Source organism: Danio rerio, chromosome 7 (assembly GCF_049306965.1).
Source record: "Danio rerio strain Tuebingen ecotype United States chromosome 7, GRCz12tu, whole genome shotgun sequence".
Lineage (NCBI taxonomy): Eukaryota > Metazoa > Chordata > Actinopteri > Cypriniformes > Danionidae > Danio > Danio rerio.
In genome coordinates, this window is record NC_133182.1 from 56,265,001 (window position 1) to 56,287,477 (window position 22,477).

The window sequence follows — 22,477 nt, forward strand, 5'->3', positions numbered from 1 at the left end:
TCGCTCTGGGCCGCGGAGCAGCGCTGGCTTCAGACACGGTGAGAAAAGAGGGTCCTGAACTGTTAAACGCCCATTTCTTATACGAGCATGAAGACTAAAGCTGTTTTTGTAGGGTTTCTCTGATCCTCGGTTTGGAGATGTGGTGATTGTGCGGCCCATGAGGGACTATTCCTCTAAAGAGATCACCTTCTACAACCGAATGTTTCATGTGCCCTCTGTGTTTATCCCAGGACTGGATACCAAGGTGAGAGTCTGTGGTCAGGCTGAAAGTGATGTCACTCTTTGTCATCTGCTGCTCACATTTTTTATGCCTTCAGTCATGTGTGTCTTTCAAATGTTATTACGTCAAAGCTTAGTTGAAGATCTTAGTACGTTACATTACAGCCTCTTTTTCCACGTTAAATGGAGCTAATGAATAAATTGTTTAGATTCTTATTTTGGTCATTTTTATATAGATCAGGGGTCTCAACCTCAAATTGGTAGTTTAAATTGCTATGAAAATACTACAAATAATAGGCAGAATAATTATTATTCTGGCCCAACCAATTTTATTGCCCCAGGAGCATATGAACATCAGAAAGCAGTTTGGGTAACTTTACTGGCAGTTGTTCTTCTCAATTTTCCCAGAGATGGGTTGCGGCTGGAAGGGCATCTGCTGCGTAAAAACTTGCTGGATAAATTGGCGGTTCATTCTGCTGTGGTGACCCCGGATTAATAAAGGGACTAAGCCGACAAGAAAATGAATGAATGAATGTTCTTCTCAATATCTTTCTTTTTTTGTATTCACTTTAACAAGTTCAATTCAACTAACAGTACAGTTTACTAATGTACATAGTTTTTATGCAAATGTTAATAAGCATATGAGGAAACTGTTAAATGTGACTATTTGAATCGAATATAAGCTAAATGATCATATTTGTGATAATATAATAAGTTTGTGATAAGATAATAAGTTGTATAAAAGTGATAATGATCAAATGACCCTTAAATATTTACAAAAATAGAGCTTTAGTAAAAATAGAGCACTTACGGAAATAGAAATAAAACGCATGTGTGTTTTACTCTAGAAAAATGAAAGTAAAACTATAAATACTAAAGTAAAACTATAAATGTTAACTAGTTGGCGGGTCAAAACCACAAGTGGCTAGATGCAACTGCACAACTATGATATTGGTTTAAAAAATATGTGTTGGCGGGCCAAATCTCACTATATTTTTGTCGTCAGTTGTGGGCCAGAGGGAGGGGGAGGTCGGGCCGCAAATTGTCTGCAGGACGGCAGTACGAGAGCTCTGATTTAGATACAGATTTAACCCAAAATCATTCACTTATTCATTTTCCTTTGGCTTGACCTAAAATAAATTGCAAATATACCAAAGTGAAAAAAATATATATATATATGTTTAACAATAAGGCTGCGTCTCCACCGAAGCATTTTTTTATTAAGCTGGGTATTTCTTTTCTGTTGTTGTCAATGATAGCACTGCATTTTAGGAGGGCCTACAGTGCACCTATGCTTGATGTTTTTTAGTTGTAAGTTGAACAACTCAGCGCCCAGCAGTGTCACTTTGAGCTAGTTATCAAATCACAGTGCAGGAGGGGTTAAAAGTCCCTTTTAAGGCAGGTCATTTTACATGGTGGCCATTTTTAAAATGCCGCTTTGGCATTCTGTTTGAATGGGGAAACATCAAATTCTCTAAAATTTCTTGCCAAGCTTATGATTAAATCGCATATTCGAAATCACTAATAAAATTAAACAACAATTTGTCTCTTAAAGGTGCTGTATGCAAGTTCTCAACCCAGTGATTGAACTAGGTATTGCACCCCTAGTTTAAAACACGCAAGCGCAGGTTGCCGGATTGACAACAGCTTGCCTAACTATCGAGCCTAAAGGCTGAAATAAGTGATTTAAGAAACAGCATGCGATAGAAGGAATATTTTCCATATTAAAAGGAGTTTTTGATGCAGTTGCAGATTTTTTGTATTTTTTACTTCCTGTTGTGGTCTGTGTTTAACGTGCAAAGAAATATGGATAAGACCAAGGAAGCACTTTTTGAAGGCAAGTTTCAGTATAAAACAATTAATGTCGCATCACCATGCTCTGTTTTAATGGAATTTGATACCGCATGGCGAACGGAAAGAAAAACCTCCACATTTGGTTCTTGGTCCTTTAAGGTAATCAAAAATCGCTGCTTACACGGTAGAGTATTGGTGTCCATGTAAAAAAGACAGCGCATTCCAATGCCTTTCAGCATGAGCCCTCAAATGTGTCTTTAAGTTTCACGTGTTTCCTCCTTAAACGCAACAAAAGCGTATGCTTTGCGTTGTTGTGTCAGAATCCTTGTGAAACAAAGCCATACTTTAGAATGCTTTGAGTTTAAGCAAATTTGATGAACGCGATCATGCGTGTTGAATCGTAAGGTAGTCATTTTGGCTGTGTTGTGGTGATATGTATCATAGCACCCAACTGAAAAAAAAAATGAAGCGCTGCACTGCAAAAACGCTCACAGCTTAGCTTTTTAGAACATCAATCACGTTTCTGCTGCCCAAAAACATTTCAATGGACACGCAACCTAAAGAGATAGGTTTGAGATGATAAACACAATAAAACAATGCAAGTAAAGTCACAATGCAGTAAAAAACATAGTAAAATGTATCTACAAATACATTTACTTGTTCATATATACATATGTTCAAGTTTATGAACAGAGTTTATTATAAATGTATAAAAGTCTGATAATGTTTGTTACGATTTAAAAGATGTTAAATAAAGGGGAAGAGGAGTAACATTAATTTTTGGGTGAAACACATAAGCAACCACACAACATCAATAAATGAGGGACAAAACCAAGACCAGCTAAATGCAATACGTGATTTTATTTACAAAAATAGTGATAATAATGAATGTCAAAAAAATGTATATAGAAAGATTCTTGAATATTTACAAAGAGACATTGAATTTCACAGATAACAAATGACATAAGACGTTTGACCAGATATGGGAGAGTTGGAGAAATGAGACGCGGGCGGCATCCAAACAATAAAAATAAATAAAACAAAAGCAATCTATTTTGGCCCAATCTCTACCCTATCTATCCAAAATAAAAATGCAGAAGTTATTGAAAAGAATCTTCGCGTCTAATACGCACTACCTAACCTACGCTGATCTTTGATGGGAAAAACCAAAAGTACAGTGGGTGGAGCACGCCCCTTACCTAGTGTGTCTAATACAGAGATATTCAAGGTACTTGTGCACAATGTATGTCGCACGACATTCTTACCTGTCCCACTCTCCAACCTCAGATGCGCATGACATCGACGGTAGACAAATGGAGAACAAATAACGGACAGATACCAAATTGTAACACACAGTAGACATATATCAAAAACCACAGACACACAGCACAACACAGAAATTCAGGGCCTCCAGTGTAGCGTCCTGTCACCACTTTTATGCCACGGTGGCAGTGGCTGGATTGGAGACCTTGGATGACGTCAAGGGGGGCACGGCAAACAGCTGGGCAGCGGTAGCCAATCGGAGCCACTGTATAGGTGGAAGCGGGAGAGAGGTAGAGAGCAAGCGAGCACGGAGAGAGAGAGAGAGAAAGAGACTAGCGAGAAAAAAAAAATATATATATATATAAATAATAATTACGCAACACAGAAATGTACAGGAATGTAACAATGTTTCTTCCAATTTTCAAACTAAAATGATGTCTTATTTGTAGTTACTTTGCGGAAAATTACGTTTTGACCGAATAACAAATGTTTTACCTTTTTGTTGTTGTTTTTTTTTTTGTTAGTTATTGAAAATCAGTTTTTTTGTTTTGTTTTGTTTTTTTTACCAAATATTGGCCATTTGTCAAAAATGCTTAGTCTAAATAGCATCCTATTTATTTTTAATTAGGAATAAATGTCATCAGTAGTTCAATACAAACGTATTCCCATAAACTGTAAATCCAGAGAAACTGGATTTTCCTGTAATTTGAAAAAAATAAATACTTATTGAGGACTGCACAGGAAAATGACTGCTAATCAAATACAAAGGAATAAGAATAAAATGAGTTATATCATAGTCCATGTGTACTTTATTTCCTGTGAGAATAGTTTGCATATTTTGATGGTTTAATTACACAAATAAACTTATCATAAGCAAATATTGTGCATACATCCTTTTGGCCACTACTGAATTTGAGTACATACATTTATATTATGTATGTGTTTTTTATGTCTTTTATGCCTCTGATACCTCAGATTCCTCCTGGTTCCCCATGTGGCTCGTCCTACTTAATGTTCAAGCAAGTGTGCAGGAGAGCTTTACATGATTCCCTCATTAGGCTTTAAGTGTTTTTTAAGACTTTGTATCTTGTACTGACACACACTGAAGACCAACCTGAATCACTGTGCAATTATTTTCAAAAAATGTTCTTCAAAAAATTTCACACCGAGTTTCTTTGTACAGAAAAGTCTGGCAATGTGTGCAGACTTTGTAAATATAATTTTCATCAGTAAAGTAAAAAGCACTGAATGTGCTGACAAAACATTGAATTGGCAAACTGAAGCAGGTTTACAGAAGTATATGTATGTTTATGTGTTTAAAAATACTTTAATGTTTACACAATACTAATTTTCACATTTACATTTACTTATTTCAGATGGTTTGTCATAATGATAACTAATCTAAACTAGTTTAAAGTATGAATTTGCTCAGTCAGTTATTTTTGAAAAGGTTTTTACTCTTTGAAAACAATAAACACTGGTGATTCCTTCTAGCTGTGTACAAGCAACAAAACGAAAAACAAAAACATGCATTAAACGCATAAAATCATCTTTTACAATTCAGTTCTATTCAATTTGAGTTATTTGTATAGCGCATTTCAGAATAGATATAGTTCTAAAGCAGTCATACAAAAGATGCATGTTATTACCAAGCGGCAACATCCCGCTCTCCCTCGGAAAGCCAATACAGAAATAACTGAAACTGCAATTCATCGAAATTTTGCTCATCCTGGCTCTATAATAGAGCAAATTTCAATTGAACCCACTGTTAGAATGGCCAACTTTACAGCAGTTTACAGCCTGGTACAAAGAACGATTTTGGTTCATATAGCTAATATTACACTTCATGACAACTGTGAGGGGGGTGAATTTTTTTTATAACTCATTTGTTTGCTTTATAATAGGCCATATTAAGTTTGCATAATTAAGGGCGTGGCCACTTGAGTGACAGCTAGGTCTCACTGGTCGCGTCACTTCATCCTCAGCTGACTCTGGCAGATTAGCCACTGAATTCAGCATATTCATCGTATTTTTGTGTTGTTTATGTGGCTTTCCACAGTCAGTTGCTTTTTGGACTTATCTCTTACAATTATCAGATGATATGGGATGCTGTGTGCACTTAACTGTGCTCACAAACCATTCACCTGGCCTCCGGTTCCCATGTGGGTAAAGTTATAAACTTGTATGCCATATCTGTAAATGTATTTGTTTTATTTAAGATCATTTATCATTTATATTTTTCTTTAGAGCTGTAAAGCACTCCAGAATCTGACAGATTGATTAGCTGTAGGCTCTAGAACAGCCATCTGAAGCGTTGTCATACAGTGTTATGCTGGATTTCATCAATAGTCTTACATTTACTAAGACAGACAATATTTTAAGTGTTTGAAAGTAATTCACGTTTTCCTCCTGTTGAAAAATGTCATAAGAACAATGCTTTAGTGGCTCAATGTATTATAACAGTGTTTTAAAAGACTAAACACTTTATTGATACAGTGTACAGCCAAGTATATGTGGTCAGAATACAAACGAGTCACAGGTAATAAAGTATTAGGCGTTTTCCCAAAGTAAAGTCTGTCTAAACCAGGTCCAAGCAAAATGCCAGCAGGTTTCTGTAGCTCCGCTTACTCTCCGCCTCTTTGCCCTTGTTTGGTATCCCGCCGTGGGTGCGATGACGCGTGAACAAAATGGAAACCTATGGGTGACATCACGGATACTACGTCAATATATTTTACTGTCTATGATTATTACATTTCAGTAAGGAGGAAAGTAGGGATGTAACTATTCACCTGACTCACTATAGGATATGATTCACGATACTAACCTCACGATTCACAATTTTGTCATGATTTTTTAACAAAATTATATGTGACAAATTCGAACTGAAGAGCTCTTTTTCATTTTTTCTGAAATGCTGCACAATTTTTTTACAAAATAATTTTTTTTGCCATAACTAAATTAGAATTTTAAAACAAAATCCAAATAAAAAAGTGAATAATACAGACTAAAGACTTAGTATGAACAAACTAAAACTGTAACTGTGCAGCTACATTAAAAATTTTAAACGAATTACAAATAAAAAAAAAAAAATCAATACAAATTAAAAAAGGCTCTTTAATACAAACTAAAACTGTGACTGTGCTGGGATTTTACTGTTTTTTTTTTGTTTTTTTTTTTAAAGAAATATCAGAATATCTATGTTTTCTGATATAAGCTGAGGTCTTTGCACATTTACAATGTATACTGCTGATGAAAAAATCTTTCACTGGGGACTGAGATGGCTGGGCGTGGAGAGGAAAGCCTTTCCTAAACCAGTGAGCAGTGTGTACATAGGTGGTCCCCTCTGCTCCAGGGAACTGGCCACTGGTATACAATACTGATTATAAAACATAATATATGATATAATAAGCAAATTATTACAAGATGCATAAACCAAATTAAGGCTGCATGGTGGCGCAGAAGGTAGCACGTTCGCCTTACAGCAAGAAGGTTGCTGGTTCAAGCCTCATCTGGGTCAGTTGATGTTTCCGTGTGGAGTTAGTATGTTCTTCCCGTGTTCGCGTGGGTTTCCCCTGGGTGCTCCAGTTTCCCAGTGATGGGTTGCGGCTGGAAGGGCATCCGCTGCATAAAACGTATGCTGGATAAGTTGGCGGTTCATTCCGCTGTGGCAACCCCAGATTAATAAAGAGACTAAGCTGAAAAGAAAATTAATGAACGAATAAATGAATGAATGAAACCAAATTGAAAAAGAGGGTACAAAAGGAACAATGATGTGAAGGTAAAGCAAGTTTGCGCCTGTAAACACAGCGTGACCTCTGTTCAAAACATGTATCACAAAGTTTGTAGTGCAGGGCACAAAAGCATTAAGCGCGTGTCCGAATCCACTTTTGCTATTATAAGGATGGAAAAATCCGCTCTGCGCCATGACGCATGGTCTAACAGTGTTGAGCTTATTTCCTTAATGAGTTTTAGGTGTGTTTTGAGAATAAACCAATCAGAGTCTCATCTCACATTCACTTTAAGAGTCAGTTGCGTCGCACCATGATGCATTTGCTATTTACATTGCAGACTTTGTAAGTGGAAAAACTTTAAGGATAAAGAATGAGCCTCCTCCAGTCGGCCTTAACTATCACTGTGTTGTACGCACAGACATCCATTAGCCTACGTAATTAATTTTGTTTGTCAAGCGCTAAGATTTTTTCAAAACTATTTCTAAATTTAGATATTTGTGTATTGCTGTACGTCCTGCGTGTTTTAAGCAATGTGTAAGCACAAAACACAAATAACACACTCTGCGCTGGACTTTAGACCTGCTTTCAGCTGGTCTATTGAATAGTCTATTTTAGTTCTTCAAAATAGCAACGCGCCAACAATGTGTCGTAACGCAACCCTTTTCTAGACCGAAACACCAATGAGTCCTCAAAGTGGCACAACTGGATTTGCTATTTAAAATATTGAAAATGGGAAAATTAAGGTTGCGCTGGTCTGAAAATAGCAACATGTCGGGGCAAACAGGTTTTGCGCCTTCTTGCGCCGGGTGTATGATAGCGTCCGAAGTGTTTATAAGAAATTGTCTGGTGCATATTGAGACTAAAGAGTGTGTTTCTGTTTAATTGTGAATATTAATTTGAAAAAGTAAACTATTATATTTCACTTTTTTATTTGGCTTTCCTAAACAGCAACTTTTCGTTTAAGTATTCAAAATATTTGTAAAAATTAAATTATTTTAAGCTTGACCATTTAAAAATCATTCACTTAAAAAAAAAAAAAAAAAAAAAAAAAAAAAGTTTTTAGTGTTTTTCAAGCTCATTTAAAAGAGTATTTTGGGGAGGACAACTTGTTTTATGTTAAATTCACACTGTAAAAAACCCTGGGTTCCAAACAATCAATTTGTGTTGAGACGACATTAAGGAATTTTAGTTAACATGTTAGTTTTTACAAATTTAAGTTGATTGAACATAAAACAATTAAGAATTGTGCTTCAGCTCATTTTAAATAAGTAGTGTTTGAACAAACCGCAAACAAAATTTTTTGAGTGTACTGAAAAACAAATAAGTTAACTCAATTTCTCCATGTTGTCCCAAAACAAATTGATTGTGTGGAACCCAGCTACTTTCACAGTGTTGAAATTTTCAATTTGGCAAAATATTTTGCCCTAAACATTTTGTAAAGTTAACCAAAGTAATGCTTTAAAAGAGCACATCTCTAGTTTGCAAAATTTGCAAACTAATTTGCTAAATAATTTGTTAATTTGCAAAATAAACAGATCAACACCTCTGAAAAGATGGCCTTGGAATATCGACAACCTCAATATCAATTACATTGACATTAAATCAGTTTACTTTTGATTACATTGCTTAAGACTTTAGTATCAGCAGTATTGGAAAAATTGTTAAACTGCTTTTGTATTTCAGAGCCATGATAAAGCCAGTATCCAGAGACTGACGGAGAGTTTCGTCACCAACCTACAGGCTGATTTCCCTTCCACTGTTAGCACCATCTACAGGTAACAGACCTGATCTGAAAACTCTGTTGTTGTCCATTGATCATTTAAACTGACGTTTGAACCAGCTTGTCTATTTTCTAAATGGTTTCTCTGCAGAACTAGTGAGAAGCTTCATACAGTCAGGCCTCCTCAAAGTCAAAGCACTGAACCAGAACCTGCCTCCAAATGCCTACTGTGTCTCTGTGCTCTTGACACTACAGCAGGTTAGTTATTCATCCAACAATGGACACGTATGTTTGAAAATTAGAGTTGGGAGGTTGCTTCATGTTAGACATTGCCTGATATGTAAATATTAGATTTTATTTTTTCGATATTCATGCATTTTTTTCAATAATTTTACTCAATTCAACGTATTAACTAACAAATAATAAGTGTAGTATCACTGCAAGTGATTGCAGTACCTAAGCATGGATTTTGCCTAAATGAAAATAAATTATTTGTAAATTATGCATAATTACACAATAGACCAATTTAAAAATTTGTGGTGAAGATTGATATCGATGTGATGTGGGTGTTTTATTCCTGTCAGACTGCTCAAAAAGGTATAAAAGAGCAATAATAGTGCTTACAGCTATTACTACATAATTTAAACCAACAAAAAGATGTAATTCTGATAACATGCCAAATAGATGTTACTTTCTTGACAATGTATAATTATTTAATTGAACCGCGAGTCTTTACTCAAAGTAATTAACAATACCTAAACTTTCATTTTAAAGTGTAGTTTAAAGCACATTAGTACTTGCATGTAAAGTTGATGTATCGTATGTGTTCTACCTGTGAAACATTAAACACTGTAGAGAGGAAAAAGAGTTCTCCTCCTTATCAAAGAGCTGCGCTGGATTACCCCCAAATGCAAAGTTTATTCCAGAATATCAGTGGAATTTTGATAAATTTCCACTGGAGGGGCAACTTAATTATTATTTTATGTTCAATCCACTTAAATTCGTAAAAACGATTAATCGATTAGTGTTATGACAACTAAAAGGAATTGTGTGGAACCCAGCATTTTTTACAGTGTACACACAATATGTGGGACATTACATGGTAATCATTTATATAGATAAACCATAAAGATAAACTGATAAACCATAAAGGAATGAGTAGGGAAGCAGTATCTTTAAAGGGATAGTTCACCTAAAAATGTATATATTCTCACCATTTACTCACACTTAAGTGGTTCTAAACGTTTGTGAATTTATTTGTTCTGTTGAACATAAAAGAAGATATTCTGAGGAATGTAGAAGACCAGCCTTTGACATGCATATTAGGAACAGAAATACCTTTAAAGTATTTACTCGTAATTCTTCAGTATATCTACTTTTGTTTTCAACAGAAGAAAGAAACTCAAGCGAAGAATGGTTAAATGATGATATAACTGTTTTTGGGTAAATGGCCCTTTTAAATATCTTATAGTTTACATCCATATTCATATGGCCAACTTTGCTTGCTAGAAAATCTCATTTAATCATTTAAAAATAAAAATATCAAGTTCTAAAAGCCAGTTTGACCACTAGAAGCTGTTTTTTTGTCAATTTTTATTAATAAACAAGCTTTTCTGCAGATAAAGCTTCTGCGTTTCATGCTACATTGATCTCAGAGCAGCTTTCCCAGCTCAGACTTCAGGAGGGGTCTGTGGATCTAGTGGCGGGGTCTTCAGATCAGTGTTGTGTGGAGGATCAGACCTGTGGCACCTCAGGCTGCTGCTCCTCAAAGAGGTGCGTTATGGCTGAAATTTTCTTCTCTTTAGTTTTCTGCTGCATCTTTATTTGCATACTTATACAACGGCCTAAAAGTATGCATGATCTTCTAAGGGAAAAATTACATACTTTTAAGTGTTTTGGGAAATACTACTTCATAATTGTGTCTCTAAAGGGACGGTTCACCCAAAAATTAAAAATTCTGCAACGATAACTCATGGCAGTTATCAACTTCTTGATTTAGTGGCTAATTTGTATGATTTTGTATGATCTCATTCATAGTATTTAGTACAATTTAATCATTCCCCAATGACTGTTAGGTTTAGGGGTGAGTGGCGCGGTTTGGTGCCATGCCTTCTTTTAAAAATTTAACATTTTCGTACGACATATTAGCCACTGAACTGACAAAATGTAAAAAACTTCAGATTCCTCCTGAGATCAGGCTAAAATAAATCATTGATGGTGCTTTCACACTTGGTCCAAAACCAAGTTCGATTCCCCCCCATCTCTGGTTTGTGTTCACACCCGTTATTTTCCATCTGAAGCCCGGTACGCTTGTGTCATCCAGTTGCTGTTTTGTGTACAGCTTTTACCAGGTGATGGCCATGAAAGCTAATCGCTAAAATGGAGTCGTCTGCATATCACAGCCATTCTGCTTTTACTGAATCTTTCAATTTTAGTACCAAAACCAAAATGCAGATAGCCACTTGAGTCTATTTGCTGCAAAAACAGAACATCACTCGATGTCTGCAAAAGTCATTTTTGGTGGAGACAAGCAGACAATTATCACTGGTTGCACTAGGTCAGTTCTGCTTGTCACCAAGGTAGGCGATACACAGACACACACACATAAATGGACGTTATGAAAACCAAAGTTTGTTGTACAGTTTGCAGTTCACTTTCATTATTTGCTATGATTGCATTTATATCAGAAGGGAACCGCACCAGAATCGCATGACCCGTACCCCAGAACACCTCTACGGACTCGGGTATGGTTCACGGCTGGGCACCCGAATTCAGAAGACAAGTTCACTCTAGCTAAGCCTACCTTACTTTGACGTCAGACAAATCTGGGTGCAGACCAAAGGTGCTAGTATGAAAGCACCCTTACTCACCCTTTTACTCAAACTTTTATAAGTTTCTTTTTTAAATAAATAGTTTGTAAATCTTCATTTTTGGATGAGCTCTCCCTTTAACCTGCCATTCTGTTACTTTTTTATGCATTTTATCACCCTCAGCTGCATCCCGATTCACTAAAACATGTTCCCTTTAAGTCATGTACATAAAAAAAGGAAGATTTTGAAGTATTTGTATTTTAACATATTTCTCATTATATATGAGTAAACTTAAATGCATTACTTCAATTTATAGCATAGTTCAAAATTGCCTGTAAAAACATCCTGCCTTCATCAGTGCACAAAGAATCTTGAGATATTCAGGGATGTGAAGGATCTGGCAGTCATGCTCTTCCTTATCCGAGAAATAAAGGATGCTTTTGGAGCCTCATTTAAAGGAGGCTTTGAACTGAGACGGCCTTCGTCATGCTGCAATCACACAAATGGCCTACAAATCACACCGCTATTATTTCACAGTTAACGTTCTCCACATTTGTTTTTATGTTACTCCCAAGAGATGAAGTAGCACATTAATCTGTCATTCGCAGTTCTTTCATGCAGAGAATTCTGCTTGTGTTTGCATAATGATGCCTTCAGAAGTTAAAGGCGCAATATGTAATATTGTGATTTATTTATTTTTTTCATCAAAATATAATATAGTAATAATTATTTCAACCAAAGTCCCTTTAAAACAAGTAATTTCATTTGGCAGCCTTCTTTAAAACGTCTCTGGCATTCTGTCCGAATTGGGAAACCTCAAATTCTCCAAAACTATTAGCCAAGCTTACGATTATGTTACATATTTGGAATCACCAATAAAATTAAACAGCAGCTGTCTCATAAGTTTCATTTCAACGTCTGAATCAAAATCGGCATATTTTCAAGTTGCCTAAGCTAATGCGCATGCTCACTCGAAAGGAACAAGATCACGACACCAACCTCATTTATGGCCATTCTACACATTATCTTCCTCTGGATAATGCTCATCTGATCACGCTGCTCTTCTCAAATAATTCACAACTTGGTCTTGATGGTGAATCTTCTCCAGAAATGACAGTGACTGTTCACAAGTTTGTGGGCCTTTGTGGGAGTTGTCGTTGTTGTCATGCGATGCGTGTTTGACAGGACGAACTGTACCTTATGTTTATTTCATACAGATTACAAAACCAGAAAACTTTTGTTTTTAAGTGCACTTGGTTCATTTAAAAGTACAGATTTCTAACTTTACAGCTATACAGTTGAAACCAGAAGTTTACACACACTCTAAAACAAGGAACATAACCATTTTTTTATGTTTGATGGTAATCATAAAAGTTTTACTATTTTTTTATCATTTACATTTGCTAAATGTCAGAATAACAAGAGAATTATTATAAAAAAAAATTTTGAGAATTATTTTATTAATTTCTAGACAGTCAAAAGTTTACATACATTTCCTTTTTTTTTTTTTTTTTTTTTTTTTTTTTTTTTTTTTTTTTGCTTTTAAACTGTATAACTTTGGTCAAATGTTTTGGGTATCCAAACCTTTTTGAACCTTTTTCAACTCTGCCCACATATTTTCTATAGAAGTGAGATCAGGGCTTTGTGATGGCCACTCCAGAACATTCCCTCTGTTGTCCTTAAAGCACATTTTAACTAATTTGGCAGTATGCTTAGGGTCATGGTCTGTTTGAAAGACCCATTTGTGGCCAAGTTTTCATTTCCTGGTTGACGTCTTGAGATTTTGCTTTAGTTTTTCTACATTTCTCCAAAAATTATTCTTTTTTCCCAGTGTAATTTAGGAAATTGTAATCTGGCTTTTTTGTTAATTCTGGGTCGTTGATTTTCCCATGTTGACACACAACAAACAAACACAGTGTGTTTAAGGTTTTCCTTAAATACTGTTCTACAGTTGTGCCTCCTATTCACTCAAATTTTGTCAATTAGCCAATCAGAAACTTCCAAAACCTTGACACCATCATTTGCGCTTTTTCAGAGGCAGAATAATCTTATTGTATGTAAACTTAACTTTCAAGTAAAGTTATAACAATGTCTCAAAAAATATCTCATTATTCTGCTATTAAGCACAACAGAAACAAATTTGATAATCCTAACTTACCTAAAAGAGAAAAAGCTTAGTCACATTAACATCTGACTTTTTTTTTTTTTTTTTTTTTTAGTTGTACAGTGTATGTAAACTTCTGGTTTCAACTGTAACTGTATTGTGTGTTTGTTTACCACAAAAAAGCTTCTTCCCTAGAAAACCATCTATATCGATCAATAATTGGCTCCTGTACTAGTATTTATTCGCCATATTGACCGTTACACTTTTCCTCATTCAAAACTAAACGAGTGACATATCTTGTGTATTCTAGTCTTTGTTTCAACATATGATTTGGGACACTATTCCATTTTGGAATATTATAAGGATGTCATTTGAATTGTTTAAGTTGTTAATATGCCTCTTTTTATACTTTGACTACTTTTCAGGACGCCTGTGCAGCAGGACCTGAAGACTCTCCTGTGTTACAGCTGCAGGCTCACTGTTAAAGACATGGTGAGTGTGATTAAGCTTAGCACTCATGGCTCATTCATGCTGTCTAATAGGCCCTTTTCACAAGACTGTTATGACTTGTTTAATTGTCATCATAATGTAAAATCCTTGAAAGTTTTTAATGTCTTGATTTTTAGAAAAATGTATGAACATTAATATGTATTTATGTGTGTATTATATCATTTTGGCATCAACTTACAAAAAAACTAATTACCGCTTATGCGAGGTGTTTCTAATGCAGCGTTTACGGGGCTGAGAGTAAGGCCCAATCCCAATTTTATTTTTGTACCCTTTCCTCTTCCCCTTCCCCTTGCTCCATAATGCCGAGTGTGAAGGGGAAAGGCTTTAAATTTTACCCCTAAGAATTGGGACACCACCACAGTGCTTGCATAAATCATCATATGTCATCGCAATCTCTTGCTTCAAATGAGATCAGACAATGGTGACTGCTGTAGTTTTTCCAGTTGTTATTTTTTGGTTTTTATTTTCAGGAAATCACAAAAGGTGATTCACAACATGGTCTTGATGGTTATCATAATGATCTAATGTGGCAATAAGATCGTAAATATACTGTGCATTTACACCGTGGCCGTATTCATCAATGTACACACCAAAACAACATTAACATTATAGCAGACACTGTAAAAAGGTCATTCCCAACCACTAGACTTTACTGACAGGGTATTCCAGTGTCAGAATGTTGTAGAAGTTTTTATTTTAGCGTTTTTTTTTTTTTTTTGAGCATGACGGTGAATGTATTTAAACGCGATTGTTTGTTGTAAAAATTTGCAATAATGACAAAAAATACTAATTTGTGGATCTCCTTACTTCCGTGTGCAGCTGTGGCCGGTGTATTCTGGAAAATTTTCTTATTTTCTTATATAATTTTAATTTATCCATTGGTTTTAAGTGTGGATTGTGAAAAATCTCCAATCGAAGGGCTATCTACCGCTTGCCCTTAGCTTTTCGCCTTCAAGCTAAAGAGAAATGGGACACCCCATTCAGTCTATCTCTGACTACTGATTCTGACATGATCTGGCATCCCAGCAGTGCCCGGCTGTTTAATGTACTACCATATGGAACAGATATATTATTTATACTCTATTTTTGTAATATACATGAAATAACTTTAATATTCACATTTGAATGACAGTTTTCATTGACTACTGGACTTGCAGTTTTGATTAACTTGCAGACTGTGGAATATTTGTTTTTGGGTTTTTCATACTTCCGGCTTGCCATTAAAAGAACAATTGTATTATATATTGCATTAACCTCTTAAGGCCAAAGGTGTTTTTTACATGCATTTTTTATCTCTCTTTGCTATTTGGGCTTATTGAAACCTAATTAGAATAAAACCTAAGTATCATCTTTGATATGATGTACTTTTAGAGAAAAATGATGTCCATATATGTGGACTCGTGGTCTGAATTTACATAAAACACTTTTTTTCCTGACTGTTTTTTTAATGCATACAGTATATAACACATTTTTTGAATATGTTTTGACTATCAGAGAGTAAAAACAATTTTTCCCCCCATTTTGGACAGTTATAAATAGTGTTTGGGACATTTCGTATGCTGCAAAACAGTTGCAGGATGAAACTGTATGTCTAACAAAATATAAAACATTCAAAGTATTTTAAATAGCCACGTAAGAGCTAAAAAGTGCTGTCCAGATATGTGGCCACTAAGCCCCTGGAGGTTAAGGTAGAAAAAATAGAAATGTATATCAGTCGTAAATGAGCTTCTTTTCTCCTACAGGCAGCAGTAAACACTCTTCCCCCGTACATCTTAACAGAAGCAGAGAAACGACAAAGAAGGTATTTTATTCAGAATTATCATTTGCTTTGCCTTTCAAAACCAATATTCTTCAGCTATCAGGAACAATGCAAAGGATTTGAGACTGTCAAGTGTCCAAAATAAGAAATACAACCCCTTAAACGTGCTACAGATGGCTCATGCCCTAATCGTGTTTTTTTTTGGAAGCCATACAGTAGCATTGTGCGAGAATAAGCTCTAGTAAACTCATTAATTTCTGCCACAGCTTTTCAGATCCTATTTCCACTTCCTCATGTTCAAATCTTCCACAATGCCATCTGTAAGGACACAATCTTTGATGATTAACAACTTCTTTAGCCCGTTTTCACACACGCAAAACTATGCAATTATAATTTGTATTTAGAAAATATTACAGGTCTAAACAGGGAGGCTCAGCATTTAGAACTGTCTGTCGCCTCACAGCAAGAAGGTCGCTGGTTTGAGTCCCGGCTGGGCCAGTTGGCATTTCTGTCTGGAGTTTGCATGTTCTCCCCGTGTTGGCATGGGTTTCCTTCACATGCTACGTTTCTACCGCAGTTGCGATACAGGTGAATTGGATGAACTAAATTGGCTGTAGGGTGGCGCATTGGGTAGTGCTCTCGCCTCACAGCAAGAAGGTCGCTGGTTCGAGCCCTGGCTGTTGCATGTTCTCCCTGTGTTGGCATGGGTTTCCTCCGAGTGCTTCGCTTTCCCCTACAGCCCAAAGACATGCACTGTAAGTCAATTGGGTAGGCTAAATTGTCCATAGTGTATGTGTGTGAATGTGTGTATGCAGCTGGAAGGATATCCGCTGCGTTAAACATATGCTGGTTAAGTTGGTGGTTCATTCTGCTGTGGTGACCTCTGATAAAAAAAGGGACTAAGTCAAAAAGAAAATTAATTAATTTGATCAAATTTCATAAATAAACGCAATCCTGAACACATGGAACGCCCACATGTACAACACAGACACTCCTACCACTCTAATATACACAGAAATGTAAGTCTACTCTGAATTAATATATGAAATTACAAACATCAGCTGAAAATAATTGGAACTCAAACATTGTTTTGGAAAACCAGTCTTGTCTCTTTAGGACTCAAGTTATTGAAAAATATGTTGTAACCATTGACTTCCATAGTAATTGTTTTTCCTACTATAGAAGTCAATAAAGACCGTTTATAACTTTTTTCAATTTTCTATTTGCTCAACGTAAAGAAACTCATAAAGGTTTGGAATCACTTGAGGACGAGTAAATTTTACATTTTTTTGTGAACTACCTTTATTACTGGATTTCCATCACCCGGTGTTAGAGTTAACTGCTCTATTACTGTGAAGCTGCTTTGCAATATTTTCTATTTATAAGTTGCTAGGTAAATAAATGTGTTCCACTCCACTTTTAAAAAAGCACTCGCAAACTTTCCATCACTTGTTCCCTGTCGCCATTTCAAAGTGCACATGAACTGGAAGCTGCCACTTATTTATTTTTATATCGTGATGCATTTCCTATAGAAACAGAATGTTAAATGAGAAAACAGTGGGTGTGGCTTGTTTGTTTTTTTTTTTACTTTGAGCTGATTGGATATAGTAAAGTAGGCATTTCATTCAAAAGGATCAGGAAAAGAGTTTGCGGAGAGTTATTAAATCCTAACAGACACCTCTTCATTGTTTCTGTTTGTTGTCATAGTGCTGTCAAAACTGACAGTTGGAGGGGCGTGGTTAAGTATTTTAGCCACACCCAATACCTCAGACAGATGTAATCTGAGAATTAAACAGAAAACAAACAGGACATGCATTTTCAGATTTAAATTAAAGATTTGCAAACATATATTTTTTTCCCAAGTGACCTGCACAGATGTTCACCACAAAACTAGCAATGTGAGCTAGCAAATCAATATATTTAGATTTGTTGTGATGGTTAAGTGATCGAGGAAAGTTTACATGCACATACCCTTGGTTTTGACAGAGGGAGCAAGTCTGCTTTGTATATCCACTCTAGCACCTATATGTCCCAGAATGCGATGTGATCTTGACGTCATAACAAAGTAGTTCCCAAGTGCTCAAAGGTTTAGAGCTTAGGCCTTAAATTTCCTGGAGAGCCGCAGCTCTGCACAGATTTGCTCCAACCCTAATCAAACACAGCTGATATAGTACTGTCTAGTAGTCGTGAACAGCTTGATTATTTGCATCAGCTGTCTTCGATTAGGGTTGGAGCAAAACGGTGCAGAGCTGCAGCTCTTCAGGAATTGAGTTTGAGACCTGTGCTTTAGAGCAGTGTTTTCAATGATGTTCCTGGAGGACCACCAGCACTGCATGCTTTAGATGTCTGCTTTGTCTGTTACACCCATTACAGGTCTTACAGTCCCTGTTAATGTGCTGATGATCTGAATCAGGTGTGTTTAGTGACGGAGATCTGGAAAATGTGCAGAGCTGGTGGTCCTCAAGGAATGTGGTTGAGAAACACTGCTTTAGAGCAGGGGTGTCCAAACTTGCAGTGTCCTGCATAGTTTAGCTCCAACTTCCTTCAACGCACCTCCCTGGATGTTTCTAGTATTGACCTTATTCTGCGATGCAGAAGTGCTCTTGTTTTTGTGAACTTCTGATTCAGTTGCCTATGGAACTAGGAACAATAAACAACAGAAAATGGACGAGTGTGTTCATGAATATACAGCCAAAGCAGATTAATATAATAAGAACATATCAGTTTGCTAACATCAAGCAGCAGTACGAGCTGTTTTTAATATATAATGCTGTGTTTACACCAGACACAGCATACGCTGATAAATCACACGTTAATAGACGCGTGAACATTTTGAGTATACTTTATTCATTCGGGCATCCAATCTGCTTCATTCGCACATCAAATTCACTTCACAGTAGACGCGGATTTGTATCATAGGTAGGGCTTCGTTGCTAAATGGCTAACATAGATTTTATCGAGAGAGAGGTTGTTTATGTGCATTATGAAGGCGGAAAAACAGCGTTCATTCGTACAGAGCTGTGTCTGAGTCCCCTAGACCCATTCTGAGGTGCACCCAGCTCTGTGACTTCATCAACTCCTGCAGAAACTATATCTGGGTGATGGAGGCTTTCAGCTGTGCTTCAGATTGAGCTGAGCCCAGATTGATCAACTGTTGTCTTGTGTCGGCATGAGGATTTCCCCCCGGGACACCAAAAACAGGCACTACGTCATAAGCATGCTCCTACAAGAGAAAGCTCTTGATTGGTTAATGTGGTGTAAATGGCTGAAGTTCATCCTTTGCAACTTGATTGATTTGTCACGTCAATCGCCCAAAATGCACAAAACACTCAACTGGCGCTGCTTCATTTGCACGAATCATGCCGCAGGATGTCTAGGCGTGTCTTTGCATTGACTAAACATGTAAGTCACTCGCGCCGGGAATCTCCAGCCAAAAAGATTCAAATCGTAGATAAAAAATAAAGCTGTGGTCACACTGCACTTTTCTCCCCATAGACTTTCAATCACATGCACGCAAATGCATCAGACCGGAAATGCAAGGTTGTGCGTCAAGTTTTGCAGTTCGCTCCGTTGCAATTTCAAGCTTGGTGAACTCTGAACTGCGAAATCGCATCACTTGACTGTGTGAGACCAATTGAAGACCGAAACATGACCTCTGAACAGAAATTTAAAATATGAAGCAATCGCTCGCTTTTTTAATGTCTCATTATCTTGTTTAATCCTGCCCTTTTTCAACAGAATTGCACACGATCAAACTCGAGTTTGACAGCAGATTTAGGTCAGTACCTAGAAAGAGCTTGATTAGCTAGTTTAGGTGAGTTTAATTGGGGTTGGAACTAAAAATGCAGGACACCAGCCTCCAGGACTATGGTTGGACACCCCTGCTTTAGAGCATTCCATTTAAACACATTCAGGTGTTCTGCCAGTTGTGCAATGTAATCAATGACGTACATCTGAGGGAACGAGATGGAGGGAAGTTAGCAAGTGAACGGAATAACACATTGGACTGGAATGCAGCTATTATGTATAAAAAACAAAACACGGTAATCTAATTTCATCACACGCAACTCACCAGATTTACAGCTCACTGTTTTTCTTTCACAGATCTCAGATGAAGGTGGAGATCAGTGAATATCTTCTGGAGGAGGACCAGGACTAGCAGATATGTGTAGGGCTGATCACTCTGTCTTTTTGATAACTGCTGTTTGTGGTTGCTGGAAATAACTTAAAGCTAAAACATACCAATATACCATTGTAAACATTTCACTATTTGTCGTCTTTGTAAATGAATAATAATAAAAAAAAAAGTCAAACATTTTCGACTTGAGTACATTAACGCAGTCAATATTACAGTAATTTATTTGTGCAGACAGGCAACATTCTTGAATTTCCTAATTTAGCAAACTGCTTACTCAGCAAGGAATTTTTTACAGGCTCACATTTGCATAACCATACATACAGTGGAAACGATTCTTCCAGCCGCGGCGGATGACATTTGGCACACTCATTACACATCATGCGCACGTAAGACGTATATGATTAAAACATCATCCTCACAACCTTAAATCGCTAAGCACAGCATTCCAGCGCTGAGCCAATGGAAGCAAACAATACAGCTGTCAGATGTCCAAGGATTTGACGGACATTTCAATGATTTCAAGTGTTTGATCAGAGACTGTAAAAACAAAATACTAAATGGCTCTCATCCGAAGATACTTTGGCTTGTAAACACTGCTGTAGTAACAGAATAAAAAGTTTAAATTATTTATAAAAAAAAAAAAGATCTCACAAAACCTGTCAAAAAGCTTGTCTGGGTCATATTTTACCCCCAAATACCATAGCAAATAAGGATTCAGTATTCATTTTAAATTTAGCACAAAGAAACCGAGATCTGTTTTTAAAAGATTTAAGATTCGGTTTTGATTAAAGGTTTAATTCTTTAAAGTATAAATAATTATCTTCCTTTTTTGTGTATTCACGCAATTTCTTTTTCTTCTCAGACTTTCAACATTCTCATGAATCACAAGTGTACAGGCTTACACAATTCTGATTTCATTTTCATTTCATTTCTTAAGTTACAAAGTTGTAATTCTGGATTATTAACTATAAAACCAGCAAACAAAACAAAAATCAGAAAATTCTGACCTAGTTGCAAGATTATAGGCTTTCCCAGAGTCATATTTTCCAATTGTAACTTCATAGTTCAGGCGGAGAGAAGTAAACTTCCATTTGAAATGTTGTTAGTTCCAACTGCATAAGATAAATTCACAATTGTAAGAGAATTAAACGGGAGACATAAATGCGGAAAGAAAATATTAATATAAAAAAAATTGCAATATCTGGGTTAAGTTTCTGATAAAAGCTCGCAAATTGATTTTTTTTTCTCAATTACAACTATTGTAATTCGCATTTGCACATTTATAAGTTTTCTCACAATTCTGACTAAAGAAAATGTTATTTAAATTAAGTTACAAAGTCATAATTCCAAGAAACAAACTTTAAGATGCAAAAAAAGGTGTTAATTCTGAGTTTATAGGATTTGTTCCAGTGTTTGCAATTAAATTAAACTTTCATTTGACTGAGATTGTGGTTTGTTTGTTTTTTTTAAGCTGATTTTAAGCTGATATTATTTCTCACAGCTCTTTTCCTAAGAATTGTGAGAAGTTTACAAAACATTTTGCAATTGACATTTTTTTCTCACTTTAAACTATTTTTTGGTTAAGTTATTGAAACAAAAACAATAAAAATTGAATGTCACAATTGAGGGATTTTGTTCAGTATTAAAAACTTTCTTTTATTATATTATTAATATTTATTATTTATTTATTTATTTTTTGCATTTGCAAGTTTATAAGCTTTCTCACAATTCTGACATTTTCTTGCAATTCTACATTTTTTCAGTTAGTATTTTATTTTCTCAGAACTGCAAGATAAACTCGACTTGCTGGCAACTTTCTTCTCAAAATTGTAAAATCAGAGAAGTAAAAAAGAATTTAGTTTGTTTTATAGCTTTCCCCTATATTTTCCCTTTAAATATATAGTAATTGCAATAGTTTCATTTTAGTCGCGAGATGTAAACTTCCATTTGCAATTTTGTTATTTCCAATTGTAGAAAAAAAAAATAAAAATCATAATTGTAAGATAAAATAAACGCCAGACATAAATGCACTGGGGAAACATTTCTCATCCAAAGAGCCAAGTTTTTAAAACATTTCACAATATTATAAGATTTCGCTATAGACTTTTTTCCGCTCACTTTAAGCTATTTCTGGGTTAAGTTTCTGAGGAAAAAACTCCCTTCCCCCTCAAAATTACATCTTTCTAAGAGTTCTCACAATTCTAACTTAAATGACTTTTTTTAAGTTACAAAGTTGTAATTACAGGAAAACTATGAAACTATTTTTTGCACATTCAATTTTACTTGAAATTGTGATTTTATTTCTCGCAGTTTTTGCTTTTTTCCTCAGAATTGTGAAGTTTAACACTTTGCTTTTTTCTCACTTTTTAAATTATTTTTGGTTAAAGTTTTTGAGAAAAAAAAACTATTTCAATGTCAGAACAGCAAGA

The 22,477-nt window shown here is 35.7% G+C and overlaps 1 protein-coding gene across 5 annotated transcripts in view; it reads left to right on the forward strand.

Annotated features, from left to right (window-relative positions):
- The window catches only part of ctu2 (cytosolic thiouridylase subunit 2 homolog (S. pombe)), a 33,793-nt gene extending 13,102 nt beyond the window's left edge, over positions 1-20,691 (forward strand). For 2 of the 5 annotated variants that reach the window (XM_068222229.1, XM_068222228.1), the window contains 8 exons: positions 1-38; positions 113-244; positions 8,691-8,782; positions 8,879-8,985; positions 10,383-10,500; positions 14,067-14,133; positions 15,894-15,952; positions 20,015-20,691. The exon at positions 1-38 is cut by the window's left edge and continues 98 nt beyond it. In XM_068222229.1, coding sequence (XP_068078330.1) covers positions 1-38; positions 113-244; positions 8,691-8,782; positions 8,879-8,985; positions 10,383-10,500; positions 14,067-14,133; positions 15,894-15,952; positions 20,015-20,069 — 668 coding nt within the window. In that variant the 3' untranslated portion in view covers positions 20,070-20,691. Of the gene's footprint in view, positions 39-112; positions 245-8,690; positions 8,783-8,878; positions 8,986-10,346; positions 10,501-14,066; positions 14,134-15,893; positions 15,953-20,014 lie in introns of all 5 variants that reach the window. The other 3 variants (XM_073906442.1, XM_068222227.1, NM_001003560.2) reach the window with 2 other exon arrangements.
- Positions 20,692-22,477: the final 1,786 nt, after the last annotated feature.